Source organism: Cercospora kikuchii, assembly GCF_019650295.1.
Source record: "Cercospora kikuchii DNA, contig_00002, whole genome shotgun sequence".
NCBI lineage: Eukaryota > Fungi > Ascomycota > Dothideomycetes > Mycosphaerellales > Mycosphaerellaceae > Cercospora > Cercospora kikuchii.
The window spans coordinates 3,509,875-3,524,784 of record NW_025408583.1 but is presented as its reverse complement, the minus strand read 5'-3'; the positions used below and the strand labels follow the sequence as shown (position 1 = coordinate 3,524,784).

The window sequence follows — 14,910 nt, the reverse complement described above, 5'->3', positions numbered from 1 at the left end:
GAAACACCATGCCAAGAAACATTCCACTTCCAGCCGGAAGAAGAAGACGAGTTCGAAGTCGAAAGGATCCTAGAGAAAAGGGGTCAGAAATACCTTATCAAGTGGAAGGGATACCCCGAATCAGAAAATACCTGGGAACCGAAATCCAGTCTCGGCAACTGCAAACAGCTCCTCCACAAATTCCACCGGAAGAGGGAATCATAGACAAGGAGCAATTTCCCTCGGAAACGACCCAGCGAGGACATCGGACCAGGGAATCTCAGAATCAGGACCACAAACTGCCTCCCACGAATCCAGAGGCATCTCAAGCATCCCGTGGAGAAAAGGGAGCTCTGGAATCTCGACCGTGGGCTCCTCGGATAAAGCTTCATCGAGTGGAGGCTCTCCGGCCTCCAGCTCGTCCAGCGCTTCGCCGGTCTTATCCTCCGCCCTTCGCTCAGCAAGGCGCAGTTGCTTCCGAAGGCGAATCTTCTTCATCCGGCGATCCTGCAGACGCTGCATGATTTCTACCTCCTCCTCCTCGAGAGCCTCGATCTCCCGACGCAACTTGTCACGCGCCTCCCGGAGACGCTTCCACTGAGCATACGACAGGCTCACGTCACAACTTTTGCAGTTCTTCCGAACGCACTCCGAACACTTCTTCGACCGCGCACCCAGGATACAGCGCGGCCTCTCTTCACCCTTCTTCACACGGGCCTTCTGACAGTTGGTGCAAGGCGCCATCTCTATTCCCTCGCTGGCAAGATCGTTCGCTAGCTCTTCACGTTCGATGGTGGATTTTCCCCGGATACGGTTTTTGGATCGGGAAGGAGAAGAGGAAGACATCGCGCTGAAGGTGACGAACACTGACGCGGGGACCTTATTAAGCTTCGGGACGAAGCTAACCTAGATGGGGGATGGTGTTACGGTCTGGTTCCGCAGGAACACCACGGACCAATCACACCCGGGATGACCCTGGTGGAGACAGCGCCTGGGACCAAGACACCCACCCACGTGACCTACTCTGTTTGGTGAGAACCACCAGAAACAGAGGAGGATGCCTCTGCAGAGGGTCTCTCTCTTGAGACAGAGGCAGGACAGAGCGATGCTCTGTCCTAAGGGAACATCTCCTTTGTATTTAGCAGCGATGAGTATCGCCTCTCTAGATAGTCATCGCGTACAACTCACTGTTCTATCTCACTGATTGGAATCAAGTGAACCTTCCTACTTCGTTGCCTCCCTCTAGACTACCCGACAAGCTCAAATCCCGATCGAGCTTAAGCTTCTGCTTAGTGAGATCTTAGGTCATCAGCTCCCGTTGATTAAAACCTAACAATTAGAAGGTCAGAGGTAATGCCAAGAAATCAGTGCTATGACTCAAAAAAAACGAACTCCTTTGTATAGAATGGAAACCACATGTACATTCACTGCACTCGCTGCCTCGCTTCATCGCCATCAGACAGATCTACGCTTGCTGAATCTTCACGAGATATCCAACCCACCATGTCCTCACTGCCACACCAGACCGCGGGCCTCAAGGACGAAACTCCGTCCACATCAGAGACGGCCGTCGGTGGCAATGCCGGGGGCAACATAGTGTCCAACCAGTCGCAGTCCGAGTCAGAGAAGCCCCAGATTGGCGCGTCTCAAAGCAAGCCAGGAAGTGCAGAGGAAGCTGCCGAAAAGCTGTACCTTGAGAGGATGGAGGATGAATATGCAAAGCGGGAGGGAGGTGCTTGAGAGACCAATCGATACGAATGAGAAAAAAGCTGCAATTCCAGGTCAGTGCAGGCTAGCAGTTCCACATCGGAAGCAAATGGAATTCAAGCGCAAGACGCTTCATTTCCTGTCCATATGCTTATACATGATATAGAAATGTGGCTCTCTGAGCAGAACCTATGACAGATCTTGAAATACTCCAGTATCAGCCGCTCCAACCAGAAAGTCGCTCTTGTCTTTAATGAAAGTGTGTGTGCCATCATCCTATCTCCATACAAATATCATAACAAGAAGAAATCTCAGCAGAACACTCATAGCTGTCGCCCACGGGATCAGCCAGAGTCCAGTACACCAGATTTGGAAGTCGCATCTGTTTAAGCAAGACCAAGCTTTTAATCGTGACATCAGTCGCCATTTTCGCAAACTTGTGTTTCGGGAGTGGTGTTGTGGTCATGTCTGTTGTAGCATGGCGAGACTAGGCAAGCTGCTGGTCAGAACCGTCGCCTGAGCCTCCGGACCCTTCGGTTTGAACTTGGCTGTCGGAGTCATCCGTCGGCGGATAACCTGCACCTTCACCGTTGTCGCTTTCGGAGTTCGGCACACCAGATCCGCCAGTGTCCATGCCATCAGCTTCACCTCCACTCGATGGGTCTCCTCCGGAGTTACCATTATAGGTCCCATATCCAGAGTCACCACCTGCATTGGATCCTGGCGCCCCTGTGTTATCGTAGCTTTCTGGCTCTTGTGTGTAACCCTCGCCCAGGACGGTATCTTCGGATGATGTGCCGCCGGAACTGCGTTGCTGGCCATTTGTAGCGCTGCCCGTGGGTGATGCATGTACATTCGCCAGAGTGGACGGGACATGATAGCTGCTCTGCGTCTTGACGGCATGAGATACGCTCTTTGTAGCCGAGTGCTTCTTATAATTACCGTAAGCGCTTGTCATTTTCTTGAAGCGCGACGTAGCCTTGCTCAAACCGTATCCTTTATTGCCTGTGGACGCTGCGCCTGCCTTGGTCCTAGTATTGGGGGAGCCCTTCTTGGTCTGTGCCGGCTTCTTGGCGATTCGGCCTTGGAGCCATCTCCTCTGCATCGTTTCGGTGGTTGGGGCCCCAGGAGATTCTCCTTCGTCTCCTGTCAGCTGCTCAACTTCTGGTGCATGTGTGATTGATGCTGACGCAGGCACTGATGCGGCGCCAGCGGGAGAGACTGCCCCTGTTGGCTGAGAGCCCTCATTCTGCTCATCAGGAGGAGATATAGAAATGGAAGGAGGAGGAGCAGCACCACCTGCGGGAGAACTTCCAACACCCACTCTGCTCGGGTTGAACGTGAGCATGGGTTGGTCGTCAACAAGGAAGACGCCTCCTTCGTTGATCTCGCCGCTGGCTTCGTAGACTGGCTGACCAGACGCGAGGATTTGGCTGACATCTTGCGCCCCACTCGTCCCAACGTCGCCCGTGCTTGGAATGAAGAGCAAGGTACCTTTCTGTCCGGCTTTGAACTTCGGCGCCTGTGCCATCGGCAAGGCATTGATCTTGGCACCAGCGCCGGCACCTGTGGTAGCCCCAGAACCACCTGAAGTGGATTCTCCGGCATCTCCTCCAACACCAGAGCCTTCTCCTGCATCGTTGCCGTCATCACCACTTGTATTGGCAGTCTTGTCAAGACCTGAGGACGTATCCTGAAACTGACAAGAGTTATCAGACGGAGACGAATTCTCGGACGGAGACGGATTCTCTGACGGAGACGAATGCTCCGACGGAGACGATCCAGACTCGCTGTCAGTATTGCCCTCAGCTTCACCATCTTCACCCGCACTGGGGCTTCCAGCCCCAGCCTGTGGTGTCGGTGACTCGTTCTCTCCGTTTCCGGGTAGCCCAGCACCTGAGTCAAAGCCCCCTGGCGGAGTTGACACATTGTTAGGAGGTGGACTGTTGCTGTCATCCCCGTGTTGAGTCGTGCCAGTATTGGGAGCTGAAGGTGAGGTTCCATCTCCTCCAATCGAGTCGCCAGCACCAACTTCGGTGCTCTTATCATTGCCATCACCAGAGCCACCGACGGTCGTACCTGTATTGGTACCTGCATTAATACCATCGCTAGAATCCCCAGATGACGGAGGCATAGCTCCAGGTGTGCTGCTGTCGCTGTTGCCAGCACTCTGATCAGGGTCACCACTGGGGATCCCTTGGGACTGACTGCCTGCGCCTCCATCGACTTCCGGGCTGCTGTCATCCATGCCTCCTGGAACTGCACTGCTTGATGCTGACGGGGGAACGCCAGTGTCTGAGCTGGAGCCATCTCCATCAATTGCGCCTGTCGATGAAGGAACTGGCAGAAGGGTGTCTGAGGCCAGGGTTCCCGTGGCTTGAGCATGACTTGGAGAAACGCCATCTGTATCATCGCTGGCCGTCACGGTGGGTTGACTGTCTTCTGGTGGCCTCGAGATATCTGGCGGGAAACCAGTAACTAGAGCTGAGGATCCCGCGCCATTTTCAAACGCATCTTCACCGGCAGCCGTAGACTGTGGCATTTGATCGGAGCCACCAGTCGCGGTGCCTTCAAATTCTTGCCCGCCTTCACCATCATCGACTTGTGGCCCAGCATGCCCGCTAGCACCATTAGACACGCTGCCAGTCGGAGTTGGCTCAGCACCACTATCACCTCCTGCGCCGCCAGTGTTGCCACTGAAATTCGACTCTGTCGCACGACCGTAGAGTCTCGGCTTCCATGGTGACCGGACAACTTTTCGGAGAGTAGTGATCTCGTGGCGAGCGAGGAGTCTGTCAGTCGGGAGCCGATCACCAGCGTAGCGTGCAGTGGGGTAGATGGAGTGAGAGCTTGTGAGCTCTCCTATGTCAGAGCGGATGTGGAGACCCAAAGCCTCAGAAATGGCGCGGTTTGCCAGTGCCGAGCTGACAGGTCTGCCGGAGGCAGTCGGTGAGGCGTTCTTCTTTGTTGCGGAGCCCTGTCTGCTGGCCACGGAGCCCTGTATCATAATTCAGTGGACCGCTATCGTAAGATCAAATTGAGAATGCTTACGGTTGGTACCATGGAGGCCATGCTGGAAGGCATACCAGATGGCATACCAGATGGCATACCACTTGACTTGGCACCATTGGTACCCTGATCGGCGTTGGGATCGATGGACTTGTCAAAGTCAGCAATCTGTCATATCAAACCATTGGTCGATCAACGCTGCGGACTTACTATGGCCCTCATATTCGGGCAAGCACTCAAGGCAGGGACCGCAGCACTGCCAACAGCACTGCTAACAGCCGAGACGGAGGACGCCGGCAGGGCAGCGACTGATGAGGAACGCATAGTGCAGGATGTTGGGTCGTGTAATGAAAGAGTGCTGCTTGTTGTGCTTGAGATTTGGTAAAAGATGTTCGGCCGAATGAAGTCGAGTGTCCAAGGTTGAAGTAAGTGTCAGTTGGTTGTGGTAGTTGTTGTTGATTGCTGCTCGTCGTAATGGTTGGTTGCTGGTACAGAAAGAAACAAGAATTGAGAGGGGATCGCTAGCATACTTATGGTTGCCAGACTCGGTCCATGTGCTGCTCCCTCGCTGCAGCTCTGTCACACATCATGCCCATGGGTCTTCCTCTACGTGACCATCAAAGCAACAGCTGATAGACTCGAGCACACCAAGTGTGACGAGGCTCATGTGCGACTCGATACTTGCTTAATGATCAAATGCCCCTGACTTCCGGTGCGTGATCCAAGTCGAGGTTGGAGCTCGATTCCAATAGGATTTCGCAGGACCAGCCAACTGACGGCTCTGTCAACAGTATTGCTTCGAGGCTTATCAGGTTTGATAGACGAAATCGGCTCCCGGCTCAAAGCCTCCAATGCAGGCAGCTTAGCAAGTAGCAGTAGCTCACTTCAATCCCTCAATGGTCACCTGTCTCAGGCATGCGGTGACTCCGAGCGCCTTGGTCACAATTGTAGCTCGATAGTAGAATACTGGCGAGAAAACGAATCTGCTGATCCGGCTGGGCATGGCAGAGGTCATGCCAATGGTCGATCAGGCTGTCGAATGTGACGATCCGCATTAACAGTATGCAAGCTGTGCTGACCTCGGAGCACGTGGTAGTCGTGTGCACCGCAAGATCGTCATTGAGGCAACATCACCCAGTTTGATGGATGTCCCCATGGTCGCTGCATCTAGTTAGCATACAGCTTGTACACTACTCGAACGAAATGGCCGCCATGGTTGCGAATCAGACTTGCCTTTTGCAAGGTCATCGATGCACATTCACTGCTAAACCACAGCCTTTGACCAGCGGGTTAAGTCAGAGTGCGTCTCGCAAGTATCTGAATGGCCTCTGAAAAGAGACACATCCATCATCATCATGCGTGCTGCAGAAATGAATTGCTACGACTTACCCGTGTCTGTTTATAGGCGATGATTTCATGATATCATGGCGGTGCCCTTCGTTTTGCCGGTTTCCATCTTTGCCGTACGCGCACCGAATTGAATCTTTAAGGAACGTCAGCTAACCTCGTGTAGATCTTCAGAAGAACTTACTGCTCGCTTTTTCTCTCTGGCTAACCCCGCCATGCCTAACTTCCAGGCGAGACATCTGAGGACCTTCTTGCCTGGCTCGATCGAGGCACAAGAGCTGAGCCGCCCTCCCTCGATGCTCACGGAGTCTCCGAAATCACACTTGTCCAGTAACGAGCACTGCAACGCCCACGCCACGAAAGCTTCGTCGAGGAATGGAAATCTCGCCTCCCTGGCCCAGTGGCTGATCACGCGATCGTCACGACCGAGATTCCGTTTACCGAGCCTGGCCACATCGAGATCCAGCTCATCGAGTAGCCCCTCGTAACCTTGCCTCCTAAAGGCCGTGGCGTGGCGAGTGTACCCAGCGAAAAGCTCGTCAGCACCTAATCCGGACAGCAATACTCGTGCTTGTGACATGTAGGCTTTCTCCGCGCCATGAGAGCAATCGCGCCCTCTTCCCCGCGCAGCAAAGTATAGTGCAGCAGCGATGCTGAGATCCATTTCGGTGTTGTGTGGATGCATAAGCTCCATAACCTGCTGACGGTGCTCGAGATACTCTGGGTACGGGACGTCAATAGCGACGAATCGCCATTTCCGCTGTGGACATACTTTTTCAAGCTCGGCATACGAGGCTCGTCCTGTAACCCGATCCGGACACAGCTCGTAGGCGCCCTCGCCAGCATCCTTGTGAGAACGCGGATTCTGGAAAGCGACGTTGAGCAAATCAATGACCGCATCTTCAGGTAGCATATCATGACAGATTCTTGCAAGCACGGTGCAGTCAAGTCCGCCTGAGAAAAGGATTGCCAACTTAGCTTTTTCGAGGTTTGAATCTTCTGGTGATCGCAGCGGTGGCTCTGGTATTCCGAGTATACGAGCACGCAGAGAGTCCCGCAAGAGCTTATCCAACATGGATACTGAGGGTGAGGTCTCGTCGAGCGTGCACGAACGAGCAGTGAACTCCCGCTGAAGAGACAGCCGAGGAATGACCTACCTTGAATAAGTCTCGTGGCATAATCTGACCAATCTGGCGCAACCTACAGAATCATTGTCATCTTGGAGAGTGTCAACAAAATTATAGGGTACCTTGAAAATAGGCAGATCGCCCCAAGTCTGACACCCAGCAAAGTCTTGCTGGGAAGCTGAGCGCAGAGCAAGGTCAACGCAGTAGACTCCATCGGCCTCCACTTCTGTCCAGGCTCCATGCATCGAGGAGTCGCCAACGCTACTCAAAAGTAATTCGCCACGTTGGTCTATTTTCCAGAGCAAAGAACGACGTCCGAGGAAATCTCGTCCAAAGAAGAGCCTAGATGACTTCTCGTCAAAGAATACGAAGGCGTAAGGTCCAGCTATCCGCGCAAGCGACCTTGCGATGGCGCACAGACTGGCTCTGATAGCTTCGGCTGTCCCTGCACCAAAGTCGCGTACTTCTGCAAGTCCTTCAGAAAGCAGTTGGTGCACGGCAGCGGTGTCGTTGCCGAGGGGAGGCTGCCCTCGAATTTTCCATGCTTCACCATTCCAGCAAAGTACAGCTTGGAACTCGGCTGTGCGAAGAGGTTGATCTGTGGTGACATTGCCGCGGAGAGATAGAACGGTAGAGAAGAGTGTCAAATATGTTCTCGCTTCGCCGGAGGATTCTTCGACTTCAGCAAGCACGGTGTTCGACGCGTCCGGGCCTCGCGCTGTGAGCCTAGTCTTCATGGCTGGCGAAGGCAGAGCATGGCCGTGCCTTGCCACGGAGCAGAAGATGCCACACATGAGATAGACGAATCCAGACTTACACGTGCTGCAAGGAGTCAATTTCGCGTGAAGAAGCTGTTCACTTCGGCGCGGCTTGGAAATAAGGTTTCGCTTACTCCCGAAGCTTACCAGAGCGGAATGCGCGACAGCGTCGTCCAACACCTCGACATCGATCAGCCAACACACAGAACACGACACCAAAGTCATCCACAATGTCCGGCGCACCAGACAACACAAATTCTGCAAACCCAACAGCAAAAGCTTCGGCCGCGAACGTATCCGACTCTGACCCGAACGACAAGCCACTTCAGCCACAGAACAAAGCTGCGCAGCTTGAGGAGGACGATGAATTCGAGGACTTCCCCGTAGAAGGTCGGCTTGATCTGAGCGAGAAGTGACGTGCGACAAGAGCTGACCAGCGTTGGTAGATTGGGCAAAGGAGGACGAGGTTGGCCAACAGGCTGGCAACACACATCTCTGGGAGGAGAGCTGGGACGATGATGACACGACCGACGACTTTGCAGTGCAATTGAAGGAGGAGTTGAAGAAGATGGGGAAATGAAGATAGAGGATGAGTCGGCTTGACTAGAAGCAGTGATTCCTGGTGCATGCGACCAAGCAGCGATGGCGAGGCAGACAAAACAGCAGCCCAACATGTTGCAGTCGTGACCGCGAGCCGCCGGGAAAACAGAAAGAAGCTGCGATGGGAATCGCATCTATGAGATATGACGCTAGGCCGATGTGATCTGCATCGATGGATATACAGCTCCGACAAAAAGTCGAAGGATACAATGATCAACGAGCTGCTGCTTCTGTAGGACTGCATCACGTACTGGTATCATCTATCTTCGGACGATGGCACTGCTCTACGTGCTCATTGATTCAACTCTCAGCCGATGGCTCATTCTTGCTCAAGAGCGCACTCCGGACAATCACAGTCTACTGCCTTGCATTCACGACTTCGCGGACAATGCAGAAACACCAGGCAGGTCCTTGCCCTCGAGCAGCTCGAGCGATGCACCACCACCGGTTGAGACGTGGCTGAGCTTCTCCTCCACGCCGTACTGAGCAGCAACGGTTGCAGTATCGCCTCCACCGATGATGACAATCTTGCCATTCTGTGCAGCTGCCACAGCAGCATCCATGGTTGCGCGAGTGCCCTTCTCGAAGGCCTTCATCTCGAACACACCCGGTGGGCCGTTCCAGAGGATCGTCTTAGCATCATCAATGGTCTTCTTGAAAAGCTCCACACTCTTCTCGCCACAGTCCAGACCCATCCATCCATCTGGAATGCCGTCTTTGTCTTCGGCGTACCCAGTCTTTGCATCAGCCGCGAACTTGTCTGCAGTGATGTAGTCGACTGGCAGCGTGATCTTGACATTCTGCTCCTTGGCCTTTTCCACCAGCTCTTTGACTTTCTTTGCGCCAGCTTCATCATAGAGGGAGTTTCCAATCTGCATGCCGTCCAACTCCTTCTTGAAAGTGAAAGCCATCCCGCCGCAAATGATGAGGGAGTTGACTTTGTCCAGCATGTTCTCGATCAGTTGAATCTTGTCCGACACCTTCGCGCCTCCGAGAATGGCAAGGAATGGTCTCTGTGGGCTCTCCAGTGCCTTAGCGAAGTACTCCAATTCCTTCTTGACCAAGAAGCCCGAAGCCTTCTGCGGGAGGTCTACGCCGACCATGGAACTGTGCGCGCGGTGTGCAGTACCAAAGGCATCGTTGACGTAGATTTCTCCCAGCGCCGTCAAGCCCTTGCGGAACTTTTCAACATCAGCCTTGTCGGCCTTGGTCTTGTTGCCGTCCTTGTCTTTGCTTGAGCCCTCCTCTTCGGCGTGAAATCTCAAGTTCTCCAACAGCACAACACCTCCGTTATTCTGCTCGTTCACTATCTTCTCGACCTCAGGTCCGACGCAGTCCTCTGTGAAAGTGACCTTCTTGCCAAGTAGCTTCTCCAGCTCCGCGGCGACAGGCTTCAGCGAGAATTTGCTGTTGGGCTTCCCATCAGGACGGCCGAGGTGAGACATGAGCACCACCGCTTTTGCGCCGTTCTCGATGGCATATTTGATGGTCGGTAGCGCACCGACAATTCGCTGGTTGTTGGTGATTTTCGAGTTTGTCTCCTTGTCGAGTGGGACGTTAAAGTCCACCTGTGTCAAAAATGTTCGTGTCAATGCTTGCTCTAATGACTCCTAACTTTCGCAGGAACTCACGCGAATCAGGACGCGCTTGTCCTTGATATCGACGTCAGCAATCGAGAGTTTGTTGCTTAGAGACATTGTGGCTCTGGTGTTATTTCCGCAATGATGTGAAAGACTTTGCGACCAAATGCGTTGTTGATTCGTTTTTGGTGGGGTTGAGAAGTTGTCGGCGGGGCAGGCGTCGAGTTGAGAGTTGAGCCTCAAGTATTCTGGCGGTACGTCACAGCTTTCGCGACTTTACGAATTCAGAAAAAGAAGCATCAACGCAGGTGAACCGAGTTGTATAACAAGAAACACGTACATGCTACCGCCTTCGCCCGAGGCTATGCTACCCACTTTCCATGCTATGCAGTCCCAGGATGCCCCAATCGCCAAACGCCAAGCTAAGACACAGGTGAAGTCTTCCGAGTATCTCCGACGGGGTCTTGCCAGATGCTGTTCATTCGTTCCATTCTACATTTCATTGGTAGCAGCGCCAACGCTGCAGTCCTAAGCCGAGACGGCGGGCGATCGTGCAGGACTTTCCACAGGCTCATCCGAAGAGTTCGTCAACGACAAGTACGCCGTCCAGAAGATACCGACTGTTGACACAAATGGCTGTATATCGTCAGTCTAGTAAATATATGATGCTCGAGTAGCACTTACAATTTGAAATTGTATCGGCATCACTCGAAAGTTCAGCACCTGCACAAGCGGCCATACTATGAAGTTCGCTTTGAGTGCCGGCAGGTACACGTCCTGAAACTTGCGAACGACAGCTCGTTTCCCGCCGCCCTCTGCGACTGTCATGAATGTGAAGAATGCCGCGAGACCTGCAATAGATATCAGAGCTTGCCAAAAAGGAAACCTTTGCTCGTCACTGCCCGACTTACCGACTGGCGCAAAGAGGAACTGGTCGAACGCAACTCTTCGCAGAGCATTTGTAGTACCCTTGCCCTCACCAGAGACGATAGGAAATATCCTGTTCAAGAACCCAAACCACTTGTGCTGTACAGGGGCCATCATAAAACCATATGCCATGAACCTCGTCAACCTTTCGAAGTCGAATGGAGGCGGTCCTCGTTTGGATGCAGGTGTCATAAAATCATCTTCCGGCCACGGCACTTTCCTGTCCAGGTCATGAATCTCGATCGAAAGGAATCCATCTTCGCCATCGCTGGGATTCAGCGCCTTCTGCCGTTGTCGCCGGCGCACGGCGGTGAGTGTTTGTGCCACCGTATCTGCGATACCTCCAAGTACCTAGTTCCCAGCTCATGTCAGAGTTGCGCCTATTGCGATGTAGATGTTGGACTCGCACAACATACTGCGTTGGTGATCATTGTGGTGAGGATGGGTCGGTTGGCATAGTAGGCGTTGAATCTGCGTACGAGGATCGAAACCATGGTGATCTGGATGAGGGCGATCTGAAGGAGACTCGAGTGATGAGTAGGTGACTCTGTCGTCGATGCGCTGTTTCGGAAATGTACTCACGATCGCATGCAAGAGAGGCTGCAGCAACGGCGACAGGTCAGCACATGTTCGATCCGGCGGGCGGGACTCTCAGCACTGCCCAGTCTGCGGGACAACATACATATCGTCCATATATGTATCGGCTGTTCAGCTGCCTCAGCAAGCGCTTCCGCGTGTCGTTGATGACCATCTCGTCGAGGAGTGTGATGCGCAAAATAACAGCTGGATGACGTTACGTTTTGCTGCTCGGTCGCGCAGGGGCGTGTCGCGGTGGAACCTCGAATCAGTCCACTACACACGCTCCGACTGCGGTACAATCGATCGCAAAAGTGCGCGGGACTGCTGTGTCGGGGTGGTGCTGGGAGCGCTGTTCACAGTTGGCGTTGCCTGGTGCCGTCAGACTGCTGCTACACATGTATTGGGTTGGAGGAGGCTCAGGACATGCATGCACCTGGCGGATGCCGGCAACCGTCTCGCGGCCGATCTTCCCCAGGTTTGCTTTTTGTGGCGCATAGGCTATTCTAATTTCTTGGCTCGGCCTGGCTTAGTAAACGGCGCGATTGGGATTAGGTTGTGTAGACATGGCATGGCTCAATCACTGTGTAAGATGTGGGACATGAATGGTCAAGGAGGCAGTGTGCGAGCTCTAGACATTATGTTGCGCTTAACGCGAGGCAAGCATCCACTGCCCTACCCACGTTGCCCTCCTGTGCGGTCACAACATCCTCGATGACTTCGCGATCGAGGTTGGGGAACATGCTCTGAAGAGTCCTGAAAGAATGGTCAGCATCGAAATCGTAAGTACGGAAAAGAATGGGACAAGACATACTCTACCACGACCTTGTGCTCGCGCACCCTTAGCGCCTGCGCTTGTGCCACCTCTGCACTGGCTTGCCTGGCAGCGGCATCATCTGCAATCTGTCGTTGCTGGCTTCGCTGTCTTTCTGCCGAGACTCGTGCGTGCCCGCTACGGTCCCGCTCGAGCTGCGGCGCCGGGCTCAAGCCTCGTGGCGTGTGGCCCGACCTGGTCTGCTTCTCATCTGCGTTTCCATCGTCGGAGAAGATGCGCCCAATGCTGCTTAGTGGTTTCTGTATACTTCGTAGGAGACCAGTCATAGAATCGGGCTCGGCGTCGTCATTACCAGCACGGCTGGACTGGGCTACTCTTTCGGGGAGTCGTTGACTATGACTCCGTCTAGGAGTGGATTGTTCCACTTCCACGCTATTGCGCGGCGTCACCTCCGGCTGGCTGAGGGCACTTTTCTCACTCAGATGGCTCATGGGTCCGGAAGGTCGCGCCATTTGCGCCTTGTGGTCGTGCTCGTCTGCTCTATTCTTCTCGGCGATTGCGCTCACAGCGCGCTCGACATTCTGCTCAAACTCCGCATCCGAAATGGTCAGGTTTGTGCGATCCAGGTTCTCGATGAACGTCACCACACCCATCAGGGACGACATGTAGTAGCCTGCCTCTCCACCTAGCTTATCCTGGTTTCTAAATCTCCAGATGTATTGCACATTACTGACAAGATGTTCAGGACGTGCCCGCAGTACTGTGTAGATGAGTAGCGGCACAAACGCATCAGCTGATTGGTCCTGTTTAGCATTTTTTAAAAAGCCAAAGATCACTTTGCAACAATTCAACACGCAGATGACCTTGTCTCGTGGTGCACGGTACGAATTGATCTTGAGCAGCTCCTTCTGCGCGAGTGTCAAAAATTTATCGCCCTTCGCTCCCAAAGACTTCACATCAAGATGTTCCTCACGAATCCAGCCATAGATCTTGATCTTTTGTGCGATCACATCGTCGCGTTCGACATCTTCTTGATGCTGACCACGTCTTCCGGGGCCGTGGACGGAGGCCTGATCAGCCTGCATGCGATGACTCCTTGTGCCCTTTCGAGGACTTGAAGGGGCTGCAGGTATAGCGGGAGAGAACGTGAATGAGTACAGTCGATTCATGACTAATTTCTCCATTCCTTCCTTAGCATTCTCAAATTCGGCGTCTGAGACAGTCCTCCATACTTCGCATTGTGCCATCTTTCTGGAGATGAACTCGAGGAAATCAGAGATGATTTTGACTTGCTCATGAACCATCCATTGCCGCTTGCCAAATTCGCCAAGAAAAGAGCGGAGATAACGGGCGACTGGATCTGCCGACTTGTTTCGCAATTGTTCCAAGAAACGATGAAAGTCGAATGGGAGGGCGGCCTCCGGCTCCGGCTCAGGGGGAGGGGGCTGGAATAGACTGCCGGCCCTAGCACTTTTGATCGATGCTGAATCGTCTCCTTTCCCTCCTTGCAGACTGGAAGCTATAGAGTTGCCAGTGCCCTGAGGCCGTAATGGTGTAGGCGAGGCGACACTTTGTCCTGTGCTCTGTGGACTCAGCGTATACGACGGCTGTGCCTCGAGGCTTGAGGATCGCGGAGGCAACACGAGCATCGGCTGCTGGCGCTCCAGTCGTGGCGACATGATAGCCTGCTCCTCTAATCCTCCCATGCCACTCTCGAATTGGTCCATAATGTTCTGTATCTCCGCGCCAGTCGGCTCGTTAGTACCAGAAGGGGCTTCTGGCAGCTCCGGCTGCGCATCTTCATTCTGAGGCGGATGCTTTTCATCATACTCGACGTCCTTGGATATGGCCTTTGCATCGTGTTTGTCCTTCCGAGGCGGAGCAGGAGGGGGAGGAGTCTCAGGGAGATCGTGCTTGTCCATGGTGCTAGCAGGAACTTGGCTGGGATGGTGCTGCTGGCCATTATCATCGTCTCTGGACAGCGACATCTCTGTCGCCCTACGAGCAAGGTGTTCGCTCGCTTGCCGCTCAATCTCGGCACGCGCATGCGAGTCATCGCCGCCTTCTTCCTTGACCGATCCACTCATGTCTGCAATTCCTTCCACCACCTCCGGTTGTGCCTCGCTCACAGGCGTGCTCATGTCAGGAACGTTTTCCTCTTGCCGCCTATCATCCTCGGTTGACACCTGGCTTTTGTCCAGGCCAACGCTGAAGCGGTCGGAAAGGGCTCTCGACAGGGCTGGCTTCGGCGGTGTTACAGGCCGTTGACCTCCCTCTTCCGTTCCCGCGGCGTCTTCATGGACGCTGGACATAGACGTTCTGTCGATGATTCGTTCGCGAAGAAAGCTGTGAGCTACGCATGCCGTGGACGGAGTGAACAAGATCTGGCGCTTGCTGTAGGTGGAAGTGAATGCAGTAGCTGTAGTTCTCCATCATCTGCACTAGTTATGACGCGGCGCATGGGACGCTAGCGCTAGCGCACGAGCTGAGGAGCGAGCCGAAGCCGAAGCCGAATTTCTTGCCTG

At 53.8% G+C, this 14,910-nt stretch overlaps 7 protein-coding genes across 7 annotated transcripts; 2 read left to right on the top strand and 5 right to left on the bottom strand.

Moving 5' to 3' along the window:
* Nucleotides 1–1,482: 1,482 nt before the first annotated feature.
* Nucleotides 1,483–1,719, top strand: CKM354_000363000 (uncharacterized protein; the record flags this gene model as incomplete). Its single annotated transcript, XM_044798836.1, has 1 exon — nt 1,483–1,719. One exon carries the CDS (start codon nt 1,483–1,485, stop codon nt 1,717–1,719), a length of 237 nt encoding a protein of 78 aa, XP_044654771.1.
* A 454-nt stretch (nt 1,720–2,173) lies between these two features.
* CKM354_000362900 (uncharacterized protein) lies at nt 2,174–5,019 on the bottom strand (the record flags this gene model as incomplete). Its single annotated transcript, XM_044798835.1, has 3 exons — nt 2,174–4,684; nt 4,738–4,845; nt 4,906–5,019. 3 exons carry the CDS (start codon nt 5,017–5,019, stop codon nt 2,174–2,176), a joined length of 2,733 nt encoding a protein of 910 aa, XP_044654770.1.
* Nucleotides 5,020–6,109: 1,090 nt separating this feature from the next.
* On the bottom strand, nt 6,110–7,963 carry CKM354_000362800 (uncharacterized protein; the record flags this gene model as incomplete). The annotated part of the gene is made up of 3 exons (XM_044798834.1): nt 6,110–6,178; nt 6,227–7,195; nt 7,247–7,963. The coding sequence occupies 3 exons, from the start codon at nt 7,961–7,963 to the stop codon at nt 6,110–6,112; spliced, it is 1,755 nt and encodes a 584-aa protein (XP_044654769.1).
* A 194-nt stretch (nt 7,964–8,157) lies between these two features.
* CKM354_000362700 (proteasome regulatory particle lid subunit SEM1) lies at nt 8,158–8,507 on the top strand (the record flags this gene model as incomplete). The annotated part of the gene is made up of 2 exons (XM_044798833.1): nt 8,158–8,317; nt 8,374–8,507. 2 exons carry the CDS (start codon nt 8,158–8,160, stop codon nt 8,505–8,507), a joined length of 294 nt encoding a protein of 97 aa, XP_044654768.1.
* A 391-nt stretch (nt 8,508–8,898) lies between these two features.
* On the bottom strand, nt 8,899–10,224 carry CKM354_000362600 (phosphoglycerate kinase; the record flags this gene model as incomplete). The annotated part of the gene is made up of 2 exons (XM_044798832.1): nt 8,899–10,095; nt 10,159–10,224. 2 exons carry the CDS (start codon nt 10,222–10,224, stop codon nt 8,899–8,901), a joined length of 1,263 nt encoding a protein of 420 aa, XP_044654767.1.
* A 411-nt stretch (nt 10,225–10,635) lies between these two features.
* On the bottom strand, nt 10,636–11,785 carry CKM354_000362500 (uncharacterized protein; the record flags this gene model as incomplete). Its single annotated transcript, XM_044798831.1, has 6 exons — nt 10,636–10,743; nt 10,792–10,958; nt 11,019–11,385; nt 11,451–11,549; nt 11,617–11,634; nt 11,717–11,785. The coding sequence occupies 6 exons, from the start codon at nt 11,783–11,785 to the stop codon at nt 10,636–10,638; spliced, it is 828 nt and encodes a 275-aa protein (XP_044654766.1).
* A 463-nt stretch (nt 11,786–12,248) lies between these two features.
* Nucleotides 12,249–14,697, bottom strand: CKM354_000362400 (guanine nucleotide exchange factor VPS9; the record flags this gene model as incomplete). Its single annotated transcript, XM_044798830.1, has 2 exons — nt 12,249–12,366; nt 12,425–14,697. The coding sequence occupies 2 exons, from the start codon at nt 14,695–14,697 to the stop codon at nt 12,249–12,251; spliced, it is 2,391 nt and encodes a 796-aa protein (XP_044654765.1).
* Between the last annotated feature and the right edge of the window lie 213 nt (nt 14,698–14,910).